The 19,585-nt window shown below is 48.1% G+C and overlaps 2 protein-coding genes across 2 annotated transcripts in view; one reads left to right on the top strand and one right to left on the bottom strand.

The window, feature by feature from the left end:
- STK4 (serine/threonine kinase 4) overlaps positions 1-13,675 on the top strand; it is a 92,402-nt gene extending 78,727 nt beyond the window's left edge. The window contains exon 11 of the mRNA XM_073880363.1: positions 9,637-13,675. Within this exon, the coding sequence (XP_073736464.1) occupies positions 9,637-9,795 (159 nt within the window). The 3' untranslated portion in view covers positions 9,796-13,675. The remainder of the gene's footprint in view (positions 1-9,636) is intronic.
- Positions 1-19,585, bottom strand: part of LOC112827069 (antileukoproteinase-like) — a 381,146-nt gene that overhangs the window by 263,588 nt on the left and 97,973 nt on the right. The window lies entirely within an intron of this gene.

Raw genomic sequence — 19,585 nt, 5'->3', positions numbered from 1 at the left:
AAATTAGAGAAAAAGGCCTGGCCTGTTTGTTATCTTGGAAATTTCCAGCCCAAGAAAGTGTACAGAGGCACAGCTTGTAGGGATTCTTAGGTGACTAGCTAGCTCTCTTCCTGAATTATTGAGCTACCTTAAAACAACAGCTTGGCGCAGTTTGGGTTTTAGGTTTTCATATCTACTGAAAGATTAATATGCTTACAAGAATGCTGATAGGTTGGATGTCTCCCTTTAGTGCTTTCTGCTATCAGGAGCATCACACTCTGCTCTATTCTTGTACCCCACCTTCTTTGACATTTACCATTATCCCAGATTAGGTGTTCACTAACTTCCTGAAAGTTTTCCTCTCACAGTTTAGCTTCCTTCAGTGTGAAATTTATAAACCAGTGTAGAGCTGCTCTTAAAATAGAATTTTTCTTAAAGAGCTATCATAAGCAAGCAAGACTAGAGTGAGTTTTTTTGTCCATTTTTCCTTGTAGCTTTGAGCACTGGCTGTGCTGTTCATTTTGATTTTGGCATGCGTGGGTCAGCTTGGAGTGACTGACGTAATCTTATTTAACAAACATACTCAGGTTTATTTATTGATTACATATTTCCAAAGCTGCTTGAGGGAACCAAATAAAAAATCAGTATCATTTTCAAGTAAAGATTAGGGATATGTTTCTTTATTAAATATTTATTGAGAACTCTTTTCTGCTGGCCTAACTCTCTGAAAACATATTAGATGTAGTTCATGCTCTTAAATAGCTCCCACTTTAGGGAAAGGAAAACGTAGTTGGCAAGAGGGAAGAGTTCGAGCTTGGGCTCTTCTGGAAGGTTGAATGGGCATTCCCTAAACTGAAGATAGGGTTATATTGAGCAGACGCATGGAGGTGTGAAAAAATATGGCACCCAAAGGAATTTTGAGTAGCTGTCAGTAATATTGACAGATGAGCTCCTAAGTCCTCTTGTTTACCTAACCTCATTTTATTAGTCTCCTGTATCTCAGGTGCGATAGATACTTGAAGTAACAAGATTTGCATTTAATTAAAAAAATTCTACAATTCAGACTTTGTTCTGAATTATAGTGAGCGCTCCTTCTTTGCACTATAAATGTATATTTACAAAGGGCAAGGTTTTTCTTGCCAAGACTGGCCACGAGGATTCTTCCTCCTCTGAACTCTTGTAGTGCATGCTGCCGTGACACGAGGTGGGCTTGGGCTTGGCAGTCAGGCGTGCTAGGGTTCATAGCCCAAGCCCACCAGTTACACTTCCTGGCTTTGGGGCCATGAGCAAATACCTGTATTTCTCTAAGCCTCGGTTTCCACCTCGGTAAAGGCAGATACTACTACTTATTTCATGGACCATTCTGAGGATTACATGAAATAATGCATGTGAAGTGCTGAGCACATAGCGCTCAATTAAAAGTAGCTCTGATTACAGTTAGCGGTCATGAGTCACCCAGTAGCGCCACAGACTGTAGCTTGTTTTCATGACTTGCCTGCCTCGTTTAGCTCCACGTCTAGTGTACGGGGGTCCTGCTGTATACTTTCTGCCCCGTACACACCTTTACTCACCCCCACCTCTACCATCCCTACTCTTGCCCCAGCCAGGCCTGGCACACGTGGCCGGTACTCGGTGCCTCTTAAGATCCATTATTCTTCGGTATTTGCGGTATGACAGTTCCCTTATGGGTTCTTGCTGTGGAAAGCCGGAGGCACGATGGTAGGGAAAAAATCTGGGTCTGGTCAAAACTTGTTTACCTTTGGCCAACGACTGTTATAAAACTCACAGAACAAAAACAAAACAACAACAAAATCAGGAGCGTTGTGATTTAAGAGTGAGTTGTGGAAGTTCATGCCCGAACAGAGCTGGAGTAAATTCTAAGCATGCAAAAGCACTACTTCAGAAATTAATTTTGTCATGTAAATCGAAGGATGATTTTTGATAAATCACAAAAAACTAACAATACGCAAGTAATAAACTTTGTATTATAGTGAAACCCCATTATTAAAAAAAGCACTTTTGCGTTTTGTCCTCCTGTGTATACGGTGTATCAGAGCACGTCCTTCACACCCACACGCGCGTGTGGTGCGCACTGGGCCTCTGGGCGGGAGGCTCCCTGGAGACAGCCTGCAGGTTGTTTGAAGCCAGGCTCCTGGCCCTCCTCAGAGCTTGTGTCATTCCATCAGGAGCCTGCCTGGAGCCAAACTGCTTTGTTTTACCCCAGCTTGATTAAGGTCTGTGTTTCATTCCAGTCTTCTTGGTAAATATCTGAAATACATGCAGCCCTGTTTTCTTCGGTTGGAATTCTGAGAACAGTTCCATGGATTGATTTGAAGTAATCATAAACTCAAAATGGGATTAATACTAGGTTTTGCATTAGGAAGGTTTTACAAGGGGCTGATGGAAGCATAATTTGGCATGACCGTAATTTGAATCAGAGGAAATTTCCCATCAGAATTTTCACAAGATTCATTTAAGCAGCAAGATGTGTTGAAATTGAATGGCCTCATACTGACTTCACCCACAGAAGCTGTTATTTGATTGTCAGCTTGCTTGCTTGACTAACTTCTCACTCATCTGCTGAGAGATTACTGCATCCCCTGAGAATCTGACTAGAGTCTCCTCTCCCCAGTCTAGAATCTACTCCTGGATAGAGACAGTCACATCAAGAAAGGATGAGTATCTTTGATGGAACTAAATCAGTACCCTAGATGCTTTTGACTGCCCTTGGTGCATTTTCTCTATTGCATTTTTGCTGACCTTCTAGTGGCTGATGTTGAAGGTAAGGAATGGCATGTTGGTGGCATCATTCGACTCTATTAAGCTTCCTTGTCATCTTGCTAAATTCCAAAGGCGTGTTCTTTCCTCATTCTGGGCCACTATAAAAACATCACCTGTGACAGACAAGGTATCAGCCTGACTCACCTGTCCAGAAGGGATGATGTGTTTGAGAAATCCTGGTTGTAATACTGGATGCAGAATTAGGAGTGCACAAGCGTAATGTGTACAGAATTGAAGCTTGTCCTTAAACACTTTGGCAAGTCTCTCGGATGGTTTTCTGGGGACGTTGCACGACTCTATTTGTATAATAGACTTCTAAGATGAGAGTTTCTAGCCACAGAGGAGCAGAACTTTGAACCCTGTACCTTGGGTATGGGCCAGACCCGTTTGTTCACTGTGGGCCTCGTTGCCAGGGTAGGATGAAGCTCTGCTATACATTTTAGTGTGTTTAGTTCAGCTTGACTCTGCTCATGCAAGACAGGCTCATTGTCACTCTAATTCCCGTGAGGTTATCACTTGTAATGAAACTTTAACCGGATCTCAGCTCTTCTCTGGGCTGTCTGATGCAGTGTAATGCAGAGTTTCGGAGTTGCTAAGGCTGTTTGAGAAGAAACCAGTTTCCATATATTCATGTGTTCATAATGTTGGGAATCTGAGGGTTTCGCTGTGGTCTGGCCCCGAGGAAACAAGCCAGATTCATCCGATTTGGGGTTTCTCACACAGAGTTCACCGGAGGCCCTGCTGTGTGTGTGGTATGTGTCCTGCACCATATTGTGAGCTCATCGGGCTCAGTTCTTCTAGCAACAGAGCTACTGTTTATAGTACTTACACATTTTCCCCCTTTTCCAAAAAAGGATTTAAGGTGGTAGCTCCCACTTAACCACTTTCTTTCTGGTGTCCACCAGACACTATGTGATAAACTTTACCAACACCGCTAAACCTCACAAGCTCCCTGCTGGATAAATACTGCTGTCCTCCATTGAAAAACGAGGAAAGTGAGGCACATATTAGGTGACTTGCCCGAGGGCAGAGCTCCCACGGGACCCAGGTCCATGTGAGCCAGAGCCAGTGTTCTTGCCCCGAAACCTCGCTGCTTCTCCAGCACATGCTGCCTTTTACATTCACATGGCCCAGCCACGTTCCTGGCCCAGTAGAGCTGCCGTGAAAGTTGGTTGATTCGATTTGAATCATGTTTGGCAGCCTTGAATTGGGTCACTGCCCCTCAGCAGTGGTGCCTGGCACATAGCAGGCCCTTGCATAGTTTTACTTGAGGAAAGGCAGCGAAGTAGACAGTGTCATCCCTATTTTACAGATGAGGAAACCCGATCCCAGAGAGGTCAGGTGACTTGCCTGAAGTCACCCATCATAGCTCACGGTGGCATTTTTTAAATCGAGGGCCATCTGATGTATTTAATGTCAGCCGAATTTGTAGTTCTTCCAGTCTTCCCGGGTTTTTCACTAACACGGGCCTGTTTCCAGAAACCCTTAGGGGTGGTGGTTACAGTCTTTTCCAGTTCCTCGCTGTATCACTTTGAGCAAATTGCTTGCCCACTGTTATCCTCATTGACCTCATTTGTAAAAGGAGGACAAGAATAATATCAGATGGATTTATTTGTGCAGACACCTGCTTAGCTCAGTGCTGAACGCATGGCATATGCTCAAGTAATGAACGTACTGCCTCCATGTCTAAGTGTAGAATCCAGTAGTAGGACATCGTTGTATCCGGCTGAAACAGGGTGAGGCAGAAGTTCAGACTAAGAAAGTGCCCCCTCGAGGATATGGCACGTTTCCGGAGCACACCCTTGAAGAGAACTCTCACCTGCACGCATGCTGTCACCTTTGCTTGCTCAGACATCCGTGGCCAGACAGCAGGAGGGTGAAAGGTAATGGTGAGTGGGGTCGAGGTGTTCGTTAGAGAGTGTGTCTAGCCGCACGACATCAGCATGGTCAGATTGAGCCCATCCGTGTCCATCTACTCAAGGCTGATGTGTTGATTAGCATCCAGGTGGTCAGGGGATTCTAAATAACCATGGTTAAGGGCTTAGTTTAGTTTCTCCTCCCTTCTGCGACCTCTGTCAGGAAGAGGGCAGAAAATCCCTGTGCTTGGTCTCTTCTCTTCAGCATAACCCACCTTCTTCATTAGGGAGCCTGTGGCTCTGGGCTTGGCATTTTGTCTTGTCCAGAAGGATCACGTTGTCTTCTGATCATCTCGTTCTTTCCAAAGTAGTAGTTCTTTTTTGTCAGAATAAAAAATTAAAGTGGACAGGCCTTTTAGAGGTGACTAAGCCAGGGTTGGAGACCTGTTTCTTAATCAGTCAGTATCACACACAGAAATGGGAATCAAGGGAGCAGACTTCCTTCAATTTCAAAAGAATGTTGAGAGGAATAGAAGCTCTTTGAAGGCAGGACTCACTCCCTGGGTCCCCTCAGCACCTTACCCAGAGCCCTGCACGTGGTGGTGCTTGGGGAAGCTTGCTTCTTGGTTTCAGTGGCTTCCGTTATTATTTGACTGGAAATGAAGGGCAAATTATTCATTCCCTCAACCAATATAATGCGTAGTGTAGTGAACAAGATAAAGTCACTGCCCTCATAGAACTTTCGTCCTAGTAAGAGACACAACAAGTAAAAGAAAAGAAATAAGAATGATTGATTACAAGGTGCCATGATCATTTTGAAGGAAGTATAGTAGGGACTGAGATCGAGAATGAGGGGAGGTGAGTGATCTTTCTAGAGAAGATGCTCAGGGAAGGCTTGCTCACATTCCCTGAGGGGTTGATCTGTGAGCTAAGGCCTAAAGGATAAGGAAGAACGGGGGACGAGCCATCTGGGCAGAAGGATCAGTCACTGGGTAGCCCTTGGGGCCGGAAAAAGTGTGGCTTGTTTGAGGATTTGAAGTAAAGGGTGGCTAGAGGGTCCTGAGCAAAGGGGAGAGTGGTAGGTGATGAAGCTCGAGGGGCCGGTGGGGCCAGAGATGGAAGGCCTTTGTAGCCCTGGTGTGTTGTTGGATTTTATTCTAAGTGCAGCAGGAAACAGAGGGGGATGTGATCTGGTTCCTTTCTGTATTTTAAATTATGCTTGTCGCCGTGAAATGCTGGTGGCCTGGGCTGAGGGGTTGGATTTGAGTTACTCCCACGTTTTAGAGATGAGATCGAAGGATGGGATGTGGGCAGGGGGTGGTGAGGGGAAGGAAGAATCAGGGATGATTCTATGCCTGGCAGGATGGTGGTGCCCCTCCTGAGATGGGGAAGGCCAGGATGTGAGGAGAACAGGTTTGGGGGTGAGGGAAGGGTGGGACTCGAGAGTTTTGTTTTGGTCGGATTAAGGTGCTGGATTTCCATGAGCTGATCTGGGGCTGACATGTAAAGTAGGATCTGCCCCTGCATGTGTGAGCCTGGTGTTCAGAAGAGAATGCTGCTGTGGAGCCGTACGTGTGGGGGTCACAGTACAGAGAGGATGTGTAAATGCCAGGGGACAAATAAGGTCCCGAAAGGTGGTACTTCCTTCACTACTGTGAACAGCTCAAGCTCCCTGCACGGCCGGGCCAGGGTTGGCTCCTTCGGCAAGCTGGCTAGCAAAACCAGAGAACCACAGGTACTTCACTGCAAGATATCCGTTGGAAGTGTATTTTTGCCACCAAGGACCAGGAAGGTGAGAGGCTACTTTTGGCACCACGGAACCATTCTCTGAGCTCGTTTTCAGAAAAATCCATATCTGGAGTGTGACCGAGGCATTAGCGGTGACTGGCCGGCTGTGTTCTAATGGGTCAGGTGTAACTTAAGCCCAAAGCCTTAGGGCAAGTAAATTAGTCCGAAGGTGGCGGTGGTAAAGCAGGGGTGCTTGTTGTTTCCAGATTAGACGGAGGGCAGAAGGGCTGCATAGAAATTGGATACTGAGAAGCCTTGACTGGCGACAGCAGTAACTGTGTGCGAGTTTTGCTCTGACAAAAACGAGGAAGAGGACGTAGAACCATGCGTGGCAGACTGGAGGGGCCGCAGGAGACACTCGCGCAGCTCCTTCAGTGAGCAGAACCCTCACCTGGAGAGCGGGTGTGAGCAGGTCGCGCACAGCCCTTTAACACGTGATTCTGACGCTCGCGATCCATGGGTCCTACGGAGAGAACCACTGAGTCTAACAAGACCTGAGGTCATTCGGCAGCCCTCTCTTACATGGGGGGAGACGGAGGCCTGGGGGGCGGGCAGGAGGGGCTGGTCTGAAGCTGCCGAACAAGCTGGAAAGCCAGGGCCGCCTCCCTGACCTTGAGGTCTTCATAGTGGACGCTTTGTCCTGATGGATGATGAAGAGTGAGTCTACCAACTCCCAGCTCCCCTTCCTTCGCTAAGGTTTTTCTTTCCTTTCCCCTTTCACTCTCTTGCATGAGAGTAATCTTCTGATTTATTGAGTTCATTCTCAGGTGTCTGTCTCGCCTCACTAAAATGTAATAAGCTTCACAAGGGCAGTGATTTTTGGTTTTTGGTTTTTGTTTTTTTTTTATCCTGTGTGCCTTGGGCAGTGCCTGGCCCATGGTAGGTGTTCAGTGCATATTTGATGGTTGGATGGATGAAAAATATTTTGTTAAACTATAAATAAGTTAACAGATGTGGGAAAATGCTGACCCTTCGGTATTGTTAGCCTGAAATAGAGTAGAATATTTTCGTTTTACTTGTTTGATTCTGACTTGGATCAGAGGTATAGGAACATTTTGTTTATGGGCGATTCATTAGAGACTTTTCAAAATATTAATAACAATAGTATTAATAGCAACAACAGCAGTTATTAACAACTGTGGTGATAACTACAGTTTATGCGAATTGCACACCGTGTGAAGTTCCGCGCTGAGAACGTCATACCTGTTAACCCACCTGATCCTCGTGAGAGCCCAAGAATGGCGGAACCGGGGTCTCTTCTCCAGGGGAGGCCACTGAGGCTCAGAAGTGAGGTCACTTGTCCGGGGTTGCACAGCCACTAGAGACGAACCATCTGGGATCCTAAAGATTAATACCCCAGCTACCAGTAACACTCAGTATTAGGTTTTGGGCAGTTTCTTTTCAGAGGAGGAACTGAAAAGCCTAAAAATGAGGCGAGCATTGCTCTCTGGAGAGTCCCCAGACTCCAGCTGGTCTGAAACCACAGGCTGGAAACAAGATGTGGTTTTATGAGCGCAGCTTTCCAGCATCCACCCCCCTCTCGGCTCTGCATTCCCACCTCACAAAGAGCCTTTCGTCTTGAACTGTTAGGCTTTTCTTGCTTCTCAGACCACCTCCCTGAAGCAGGCCAAGGCAAATTCCTGTGGCGACAGGGCACTAAACTGTTCCTGGAGAGGCCATGGTAGTCCTTCCCTCTCGGTCGCACCCCACCCTGGAAAGGAAGGGTGGCCAGAAAGAGGCTCCTTCACCCCCTTCTTACACCCGCTTCCCTGTTGAGGCCTCAGGAAGGAGCTGGAGGATACAGTGATTCCATAAATCTCTCCGAAGACTTGAGTGAGCCTTTGAGTTCTTGGAACACTGCACCTATTAGACTGGTTGTAAATGCACAGAATTAATCACCACCTGCTGTGGATAATGGGGGCTTTCATTCCCACCCCTGCCAGCCAGGACCGGCCTTGCTTGGACTCAGTGACACTCCGTACATACAGCAGTGAAACCACTTACCCCACAGCGGCGGACACAGGGCGGACATGAGCACACTCCCGGGCTCTGGTATATAGAGAGAGGGTTGTGACGTGCACCGCCTGCTTTAAGCACACGGTGCACCAGGCACTGTGCCAACATCTTTACAGCCACGGTCACATTTAATTCTTATGTTAAGCCCGATGAGGCATGGGTGTCCCATTTCCACAGGGGAGAACCACCTGGAGAGAGATAGGTGACTTGCCAGAGTCTCAGCATTTGCAAGAGGCAGAGCCATGTTTGAACTACAGATGGAGTTGGTTCTCAAAACTGGGCTTTGCGAGCCTGCTCTTCTCTGATACCAGTTAAGAGCGGGAAGTCTGGAGCCTCACCGCCTGGGTCTGAATATTGATTCTGCCACTTACTTGCCACGAGACACTGGGCAAGTTACTTCCCCGCCTTCTTCCTTGGCCTGTTCATCTATAACATGGGGATGATAGTATATGCACATCATAGGGTTGTTGCCAGGATTAAACGAATGGGTGTATGGAGAGCACGGAGCGGTTGGCACATAGAAAGCACTATATAAGTACTAGCTTTTATTATTCCTTTATATATTAAGTCTTGTTGTTCCCTCTGGATGATGGAAACTTAATCTCAGAGGTTTCCAACTATCCCTGCCACTCCACGCCCAAGGCTTGTGTCTCTATTCTTAAGACACTTGTGTGTGAAGCACTTCGAGGGGTGCCTGGTATATGATTAGCACCTGATAAGTGTTAATGATGATCACTATGGCAGTGCCTAAGACATTTCGGGGGCGGGGGAGCATCTGCTCCTCAGTGAGCATCCACTCTCCCTGGTGTCTCTCTCCCAGAAAGAGACACGGTCACCATCCAGAGGCTCATCTGAAGGGTAGGACAAGAATTAGGGGCAAGCATTATTTTGCGTACCCCAAGTGGCTGTTATTTTAATGCCCTAACAATGCATCGATATGTAATTCATTGAAAAGATAGGGGTGAAAGTATTATTGGTTAAGTTCTTGGTCAAGGCGGAGTAAATCAAAGAGATTAGCACTGAGAACTTGTCCAGGGATAAATTATCTTCACAGAGCTTGGGGCATGCCGTTAGTGAATGAATTGTCACTTTCCAACCACTGCCACCCCAGACTCTGGGAAGACCCTTCCCTTCTGGGTGCCCGGACAGGCTCGGCGTCTCGGCTGTTCTGCGCTGACCTGGGCTTTGTCACGACCGTACTTTCCACTTCTTCTAGCTTAAGAGTTGGACAGTGGAGGACCTTCAGAAGAGGCTCCTGGCCCTCGACCCCATGATGGAGCAAGAGATTGAAGAGATCCGGCAGAAGTACCAGTCCAAGAGGCAGCCGATCCTGGACGCCATTGAGGCTAAGAAGCGGCGGCAACAGAACTTCTGAGGGAGGCCTGGAGCACCCGCCCGCACACCAGCCGTGGGTGAACTCGGGCTGCTCGCCGCTCGGGCTTGGTAGCCGACACCCCTGCCCCGTCATTTCTCCACAGCACCTTCACCTTCGTGAGCTCAGGAAGTGCGCCAGTGGGAAGGGCTGCCTGCCATCAGCGTGCCACCTTGTGTATGTATTTCAGTTGGTCAGTGATATTATTTCAAAGGATTCATATCGGCGCTTTTAAACTCAAGAGTTTTAAACCCCAGGAACAGAAACTCCAGGATGAGTGATAGCTGGGAAAGTGTTACATGTTGTCTTGTCTTTCTTCTCCCAATAGCTTTCGATTGTTCTTTCTGGAAGACTTTTTAAAAATATATAAATATGCACATATATATAAATTATAATGGGATTCCCCACTGAGTGTGGTGGCATCTCTGTACAGGTACAGTTTTAAGCAGTTGGCCTCTTTTCTGTAAGATTATGGTACTGTGGGGCAGGGGGGCAGGGGGCGCCGGGAGGCTGTTGGGGTCACTCTGCTCCCAGGACCCAACCTCACCCTTCTGCAGGGCTGCATTTAAAAATTAGGTTTGGGCCAGTTCTTCCCCATGGTTTCAGCCTTGTGTGGGTCATGTCTGGCTTCTGGAGCTGTGGACCATGTCCAAGGGAAAGCCTTGAGAATCTGTGTTTACTTCTTGAGCCCCAGGAGAAGCCTGGCATCCTCTTTGCAAACTGCCCCTTGTGGCTTCAACGCCTTCTGTCCATCTGCACTCTCCCAACCACCTAGAGTCACAGCACAGTTACTGCCCAGTGCCTTAAGAGGAGACGTGACCCAGTGCGGGGACAGGCCTGCCAGGACCTCTCCACACACACAGGGCTGTGTGCAGTCCGCAGAACGCAGAAGGGAAAGTGTGTCCAGAGTTCTCGTTGTTCATGCGAAGATCGCACAGGGGCATTTTGCTCCGCCTTCTTCACAGACAGGGGTAGAGGGCATTGCTTTTATGATCACATTCCAATATGTGACTGTTTTCTTTTTGCTTTTACTGCTGAGGGATCTGGAAAGGATACATGAATATCAGACTGAGATCTCTTCCCCAGGAGGCTCCGTGCAGGCCCACAGAATGCTAGAGCTGGAAGGGGCCCTAAGGCATCGTCTGGCCTGACTGAGGCTCGGAGAGGGGAAGTGACAGGGTGACCAAATCACAAAGCAAGTTGAGGTAGGGGCTGGGACGAGACCAGAGCTCCTCGCTCCTGGGCCACTGATCCAAGCATTCCTTTCCCCGAGGGGAGAAACCTGTGTCCATTTGGGTCAGGTTGTCCCAAGGACCCTACCGAGGGAAGCTTGCTTGGGCTTGGTCTCTTCCGTGGATGACCGTGGTGGGACCCCCCCGGAGAGCCAGGTGGCTCAGGCTCGGCCAGTCTGCGACTCTGCGGCCTCTGGCAGACAACGGACAGTGCCATGCAGGCGATCTCGGGCGTCAGGCAGATCAGAGGGCTTCCCAAACCACAACACTGAGCCATCCCTCTGCAGCATGACGTGTGGTCGCACAGCAAAGAGGAGACAGTGAGGAAAGGCAAATGTCTGCTTATTTTTTAACATCTCTTCCCCTTAGGTGGGGGGGTCCTGATTCAGCTGCACCTAAAGATAGGGTAATTTGACTCCATAATTGCTTTTGCTTCCCAAACCTGAAAATCGATGGAATGGCAGGGAATGTTCCTCTTCTTTGGCCAGATTCTGTTCTTTGCAATTAAAGCCAGTTTTTAAAAATGTAAGAGGCAATGGTTGGTCTGCAGGGTTTGGCCAGTTAGGCGGCAGATACAGAGAACAGATGACACTTGGGGGATCCCACTAGAAGAATCAATGGCAGCTAGCATTCGTTGACCACTTAATATATGCCAGGCACTGAGCTAGGTGGGCTTTTTATAGATCCGAACTTCACAATAACCCCGTAAGTTAAGTACTTGATCTCCACTTCATAGGTGAAGGAGTAAGTTCAGAGAGAAAAAGGCAATGTATCTCCCAAGGCAACATGGCTAGTAAGCGGCAGAATCAGGATTCATAGCATCACCATGTGGGACCAGTATTCACAGGGAAAAGGAAAATCACAAGTCTTTAAAGTGAAGTGACCACCTTTTCTTGCAGAGAATAGATAACTCCAACTGGCAGTTTTAGGTTGGAAAACGGCTGAGTTAGTCAAGTCTGACAGCCGGGTGAGTCTCACCAACCTAGCATGGAGGGTGCATTCCCCCACACCATCTGCTGTGCTCGCGAACAGGCCTGCCTCAGCCTCTTCCATTTTAGAAAGGACTTTGTACTTGGCCAGACAGGAGGGGAAGTGCCCATTTCTTCCTTCCTGAGCTAGATCCAAGTAAAAGAAGATTTCAGTTTTTCCCCATAAATATTCTTGGGTCATGAATCTTGATCCGGAGTGTATTCTGTTCCAGGCATGTGTGCACCCCACCATGCTGGCCCAGCACAGACCACTGTTCCCCAGTCTAGCTGGACAGACCCTCTGGCCAGGAGTCAGTTTCTTTGGACCAGGTCCGTGTCCTGGCCCGGTGGATTTGTTTCCTAGTGATGCAAAGGCAGAGGGCCGGTCCTCATTTTCCCCGTGAGCACTCACTTCAGGGTAGGTCAGCGTGCTTTCCTTGAGCCCTGAGCTTCAGCATCTGTGACTCGAGCTCCCAGGGAACTCTGTGGCCTTCACCTCTTCTCTCCTTTTAAGAAACAATGACCCACACCCAATTGTATCTTTAAAAAATCTCAAATTCTCTAAGGATATCTTGATTGCTTCCTCATCAGTAATTTTGAAGCAAATTTCTATTTTTCCTTTGTCCCTTCTCCCAGCCACCAGCTGGATGGATGGATAGATGGATGAATGCAGGTTGGGCTGGCTGGCTGGCTGGCTAGGTAGGTAGGTAGGTAGGTAGGTAGATAGATAGATAGATAGGACCAATACTCTGAAGCAACTTAAGAGCTATAACCTTGAATCCCTGAGACTGTATATTCTGACCCAGAAAACAATTATTTAGCACCTGCCAGATGCCAGAGACTTATTATACCATTTAAATTTCAGTAGCTCTTACCAGTATCAGAAATGAGAGAAGTGACATCATTATAGCTCCTACAGATATTAAAAGGCTAAGAACAATGTCATGAACAACTTTATGCTAATAAATTCATCCACTTAAACAAAATGGACAAATTCCCTGAAAGATACAAAACACCAAAGCTCACTCCATAGATCATCTAAATAGCCCTATATCTATGAAAACTTAAAGGTGTTATGGTCCTCATTTTACAGATAAGGAAACTGAGGCTCAGAGAGGTGAAGTCTGTTGCTCAAGGTCATGCAGCTCAAATATGGCGGAGCTCAGATTCCAATGCAGGTCTTCCGATTCTGATTCCAGTGCCCTTTCTAGCAAACCACATTGCCTCTAAAGATTGCAACTCCTCAGCCTCTCACCCCATCCTTTCTTACACACTGTGTGTTTTCATCAGGATTGTATTCATTGTATTTAGACTCCATGTTCTTTTTTGTGTTTGGGGGAAAAAGAATCTCTTCCACCAGCTTGCACTCGAACCAACTTGGAAAAAGCTTAAATGCTGTTGCTGATGTGTACAGCTTAAAAATGTGAAGTTTGTAGCTTTAACTTTTTGTAATAAAAACTAATAACACTGGCTTAAGTGCTGACTTGAAATGCTATTTTATAAAGTTTGGATGTAAATAATCGAGGTCAGCAGTTTGTATATGTGTGAGACATAGCTTCCTCCCTGCACCCCCTTTTTTTAATTTGAGGTGCTTCTTGTGTGCTTTTATGTTAGAATTATTGTTCTCCCTACTTCCCACACATTGCCACCTTTGTTTTAAATAAACTGTCCTTTGGAACACAAGACTTTCTTCTTTTTAAAAATGAGACCTTCCATCTGTAGCCTGGATAGTGGTGTTGTGAACCTCTGTGATATTGTCTCTGTGGTGTGTTTATTCCAGAATCCAAAGCGGGGGGAGGAGGGGGCAGGGTAGGGAGAAGACTTTGTTGGGTGCCTGCTGTGTGCCAGGTCATGAGCTGGTTGGCAGGGTTATAAAGATGACCAGACGCAGTTCTTGCAGACCCGGATGGGGAGTCGGTCACGCATGAGTGCCCGTGGAGACACCGCAGTAGACGGAAGTGCAACCAAGCGCGGACACAGGAGGAGGGAGTGACAATCAGTTCTGCCGGGGGGTCCCACAAAGCTTTCCTGGAGGAGGTAGTACATCCTGAACTTTAAAATGAGCAAGAGATGGCCAGGTCAAGAAAGGGCAAGAAGTGAGAGAGCGACCAGCCTCTGCAGAGGGTCTGGTGTGAGAGTCTGGGTGCAGGGTCGTCTGGGCATCCTTCATCCCGCTCTGTTGTTGCAGGAAGCTGGGCCACGTGCAGCCCAGCATTCAGAGGGGAGCTGCCCTCGTACGGCCCGTCCTTGTCCAGAAATCCTTCCCTCACCTGACCTTGGGTTCTCTTAAAGTTTACTCCAGAGCAGGGAAGGAACAGAGTTACACCTAAATTTAAGTGCGAGTCTCTTGAGTCAAACTGCTCTTCAGTATTTAATGTAATAGTCCCACTGGCTATGTGCATAACTGTCACGCTGTTCTGTCGGCCTTTCTGGGAGTGGGGGTGATGTGTGTTTCTTGCTGCCTGATTTACTCACCTCACTCCCTGAAATACCATGTCTTCCTTCCGTGTGACCAGCGTTGATGACAGATGTTCCCTGTTGCTCAGACTGAGAACCTGGGGCCAAACGGAGGGGAGGAGAGATGAAGCAAATTCCCATTTCCTGAGCACTTACTACAAGTCAGACGCACGGCACAGCCTTTTAGGTGGTTTCATCTCTTTTGCACAGACTCTGAAGTATCTAGTACTGCACCCTTCTGGAGATACGTGGTTCTCATAGTGCGCAGTATGGCCCGCTGGGGAGTATTCTGGAAGTGCGTCAGAGTGGTTTTGTGGTGACCATGATCTCGGGGTCCGGTCAGCATTTAAGGGGCAGAGGCAGGGGTGCTAGATGTCCTGCAGTGCATTCTGGGACAGCCCTGCCCCTGCTCAGCCCCGCATTCAAATCCTGCTGGACGTTTATGTTGGTGAGAAACTTGTTTATTAACACCTGATGCTAAATCAAAGCCCATTTACAGTAAACATACGTGCTCTGCGCAAGGTTTTACTGTCAATCTTCCAAGAACGAACTATGTGGAATGAAGAGACACTTGAGGTTTGCTTTGTTGGGAGCTTTCCCAAGAGTTGCTGACCACATGCGGCAGCAGCGCTGGCGATATCTGAGTTGCTGGTGCAAGACAACTTACCGAGATAGGTTTAGATTTGTGGCTGTCACACTCACAGCGAGTCTGTGTCACATGTAATGAATAAATGATCATTTCAGAGAAGGAGGAAGTGCCACGAAGAAAATAAAACAGGAATGAGATTGTGAGCAATATGTGCGCATGTGTGTGAGTGTGCGTGTGTGCGTGCACACACACGCGCAGGCAGAGGCAGCTTTATATAGTGATCCAGGCAGGTCTCTGAAGAGACAGCTTTGGAGGGGAGACCAGGATGACCCGAAGGAGCCAGCCAGGCGGAACATGTGGACCGTGTACATTCCAAGCTGAAGGCGCAGCAAGGACAAAGGCCCCGAGGCAAGGACAGAAGTGTGATCTGTCGGAAGGATGACCTCCGTGCCTGGAACACGGAGCACAAAGGAGAGAGGAGGTGGCAGTGAGATGGGAGGAGTGAGTGAAGATGAGCACGTAGAGCCTTGTGGCCTACGGGACGGGGTCTGGGTGTCATTCCTGATGAGACAGAAGCATCAGAGGGAAACCACTCCGACCTGTGCCATGTAAGGGGTGCTCACTCTCAGCCAGCATGCTGCCTTACAGACAATGTAGCTGAGACCCAGGTTCTGGCCATGTCTAGTCTGGACTCAAACCCACACTTCTTGAACCCACTATTCGTGCTGAGACCCCAACTGTGGCCTCAAGTACAAGAGTGACTCTGGCTTGTGATCTCTACACATGCGGACTACTTGCTTTCCTCTGCTCAGGGTTGCTTTACCATTCCCAAAGAAAACCAAAGCTTTGCTGGCTTTCTGTTTCCTTCATATGCATTTCCAGTGTTCTTTCTGGCATTTATTATGCCAGGCATTTTCACGTATGTTACCTCACTTGACCTTGGCACCAACACTCTGAAGTGTAGGTGTCATTATATCAAGACAAGAAACGGGCTCAGAGAGGCAAAGAAACCCAGCCAAGACCACACAGCTTATAAGTAGCTGGGATTCAAGCACAAGTCCATCTGGCCTCAGGGCCCGTAGTCTTTCCTCTACGCCACGTCATGTCACTCCCATTCTCCCATCCATGGCCTCATAGACCCGACCCTTTGCCACAGTGGAGTGATCCAGCAACCTCATCTGGAACTGGGCCAGACAGCTCCCCTGACGCACTTTTCAACCTGGAACTGGGAAGTTCTCTGGTGGAGGCACCGCAAGATATGGAGCTGGATGTTGTCTGCCATGTGCTACAGATTCAGCCAATGTCTGTAGTAACTCCCTGCCTGAGAATGAAGGCAACGCAGGAATGCAGTACCGAGGGGGCAGCAGGGGTAGGAGACCTGGTGACCTCAGCTGAGCCTCTGGACCCACTGTGTTGGGTTTCTGTCGCTTGTAACGGAAGGATTTCTTACCCATCCAAGAAGGTAGGACAAGGTGGGGGCTGGGGAGGGCTTTGGATCCCAGCCTGAGTGGAGGATGGAGGTCGACCCTGAGACATGCTTCTTGGAGACCAAAGGTCCAATCCAGGGTCAGGCACCTGGTAAGTGGCGGGGCCAATGTTGGAACCCAGGCCTGAGTCCGGGAGCAAGGTGCATGTAGTTCCCACCCTTGAACTCCTGACTTTCCTGAAGGTTCTGAACCCACTCCTTTTGAACAGGTTGATCACCAGTCTGCATCTGCCCTTATCCTCCTCTTCTTTTCTAGCGGAGAAGATTCTGAAAGTCACTGTCCCTTTCATCTCAAAAGCTCCTGCCTTTACAAGATTAGCTTCGCAACTTACTAAATTTCCTGGAGAATTCCTTCCACACTCAGGCTCAGGGCCTGGCTGGCCTGGAATAGGAGGTCTGGTAGTCATCAAGGACCATCCCATGGAGCCAGCACCTGAGGGCTGTGTCCAGAGCATGAGGAGCAATTCATAATAGGACCCCCCACTTCAGAGCCATTTCCTTCAGTGGCACCTGGGGCGCTCAGTTTGCCGCACAGAGTGGGAAGAGTAGGACACAGTGCCCGCTGAGCACAGCCCCGTGTTAGGAGGCTTGAGCTTGAACCCCTGATGCACCACTTTCCGATCAGCCCACTGTGGGCCACAGCTTGCTCAGCTGTCCAAAAATGGTAATTCTATTTCACTGTTGCTATCGTGAGAAGTAGATGAGATAATGGGCGTGAAACCGCACTGTAAACTGTAGAGTGCCACAGGTGTGTGAAGGGGGGTTGTTATTATTAGTTGATAGGTCATCTTCACTCTTGGGAGCCTCAAGAAGTACCTCAGGAGGCAACCAGATTCTCTTCACCCCCATTCTCCAATATGAACACTCTACTTGGCCCTTATTTAAGCTAAAAATCTTACTCTTCATAGAGACTCAGGTATGACCTTGGACCTCCATTTTTTGATCAATAATGTGGGCCTGGGGAGGGAGAAGATCTTAAATTGGATCCTCCCTGAGGAACATTATGTCTCACTGACCAGGGAAGTCCACACCCCAAGTTCATTGCCAACAGGAGAAACCACCACAGACATTACATCCCAGAGCTGTGAACGACCTGAGCTGTCCCATGTACCCTCCAGGCCAGTGCCCCAGTTACTCCTGAACACCTCTGGACATCATCTCTCCATTTTACAGAAGATGAAACTGAGGCCCAAGGGAGCAAGGGGGATGACCATGGGATCTGTCCAGCACCCCCTTCCTCTTCTAGAAACTGCTCGATTCCCACACCAGCCAGGAGTTCACATGGTGGCTACCATGTTCTCATGGATCCAACCCTTTGCCACAGTGGAGTGATCCAGCAACCTCATCTGGAACTGGGCCAGTCAGCTCCCCTGACGCATTCTTCAACCTGGAACTGGGAAGGAGTTCTCTGGTGGAGGCACCACAAGATACGGGGCTAGATGTTGTCTGCCATGTGACACAGATTCAGCCAATGTCTGTCTATCTGTCGCATTCCTGGTTTCTGTTGTTGCCGGAGCCAAGCCACCTAGCAACCATTCCCACTTGGTGGTATTATAATAGATATTTGTTGGTTTTGCCCACCCAGGATCCCTTTCCCTTATTTTAATGAAAGCACCCCACTTGTTCTTCAGGAAACTATGCCTCCACCATCTGTGTCCTGGGGAGACCATCTGTGGGAGTTCCTCCATCCTTCCCCCAGCAATGGAGTAGGCACATGACCCAAACTAGTCCAGCTAGACTCAGGTCTTTGGGAATTTTTAGCTAGAGCAGAGTGTTGTCACTCGGGTGTTTCAATTGCAGGACCCCTAACAAGGTGATTCGTGGGCTCTAAGTACCTCCATCCCCATGTTGCCCTTATTCCTATCTTTCTCAAAGCCTAGTTGTTTAATTTGACTTTGACCTGATCTAGTATCTATCCCATTCTGCCATTTTTTGCTTAAGTTTTCCAGAGTTGGATTCTCTGGTTTGTAACCAAAGACTCCTAACTCCTAGAGAAATTGGAAGTAGAATGGAGTGCTACTCCACATCCTTCAGGAAGTGTGGGGTATTAAAAAAGATTGGGCTTTCCTGGGGCAAAACAGTGAGGTTGCTGTCGCGCCCCAGCCCTGGAGAGCAGTCCACGGGATGCCGCAGCAGAAGGCTACTTCCTGTATTACTTGGTATCATCTGGGCCACTGAGAACGTGGCTCTCAGAGAAAGGGCAGCTTCTGTCACGGTTCAGTTTTGGGGAGATGAAGAATGCCCAGGCTGAAACCATGGAAAGAGCCAAGATGTCCATCGACAGGTGAATGGATAAAGAGGTGGTGTGTATATATATACACAATGGAATATTATGCAGCCATCAAAAGGAATGAGATCTTGCCATTTGCAACGACGTGGATGGAACTGGAGGGTGTTATGCTGAGTGAAATAAGTCCATCAGAGAAAGACATGTATCCTATGACCTCACTGATAGGAGGAATTCTTAATCTCAGGAAACAAACTGAGGGTTGCTGGAGTGGTGGGGGCTGGGAGGGATGGGGTGGCTGGGTGACAGACATTGGGGAGTGTATGTGCTATGGTGAGCGCTGTGAATTGTGCAAGACTGTTGAATCACAGACCTGTACCTCTGAAACAAATAATGCAACATATGTTAAGAAAAAAAAAAAAGAAGAAGAAGATAGCAGGAGGGGAAGAATGAAGGGGGGAAATCGGAGGGGGAGATGAACCATGAGGGACGATGGACTGTGAGAAACAAACTGAGGGTTCTAGAGGGGAGGGGGGTGGGGGATGGGTTAGCCTGGTGATGGGTACTAAGGAGGGTACGTATTGCACGGAGCACTGGGTGTTAAGCACAAACAATGAATCATGGAACACTACATCAAAAACTAATGATGTAATGTATAGTGATTAACATAACATAATAAGAAAAAAAATAAAAATAAAAGAATGCCCAGGCTGTGGGATAGAATGTTTTGTTTCAATTGCACGGAGTAATATAAAGGGAAAATCAACAAAGCAAGCCCAAATATCATTGTGTGTGTGTGTGTGTGTGTGTGTGTGTGTGTGTGTGTGTGTGTGT

This window comes from Callorhinus ursinus, unplaced genomic scaffold (genome assembly GCF_003265705.2).
Source record: "Callorhinus ursinus isolate GAN/ISIS: 27379988/994484 unplaced genomic scaffold, GSC_fseal_2.0 scaffold38, whole genome shotgun sequence".
NCBI lineage: Eukaryota > Metazoa > Chordata > Mammalia > Carnivora > Otariidae > Callorhinus > Callorhinus ursinus.
Note: the sequence above shows the minus strand (reverse complement) of the source record. Positions and strands in the feature narration are given on the sequence as shown.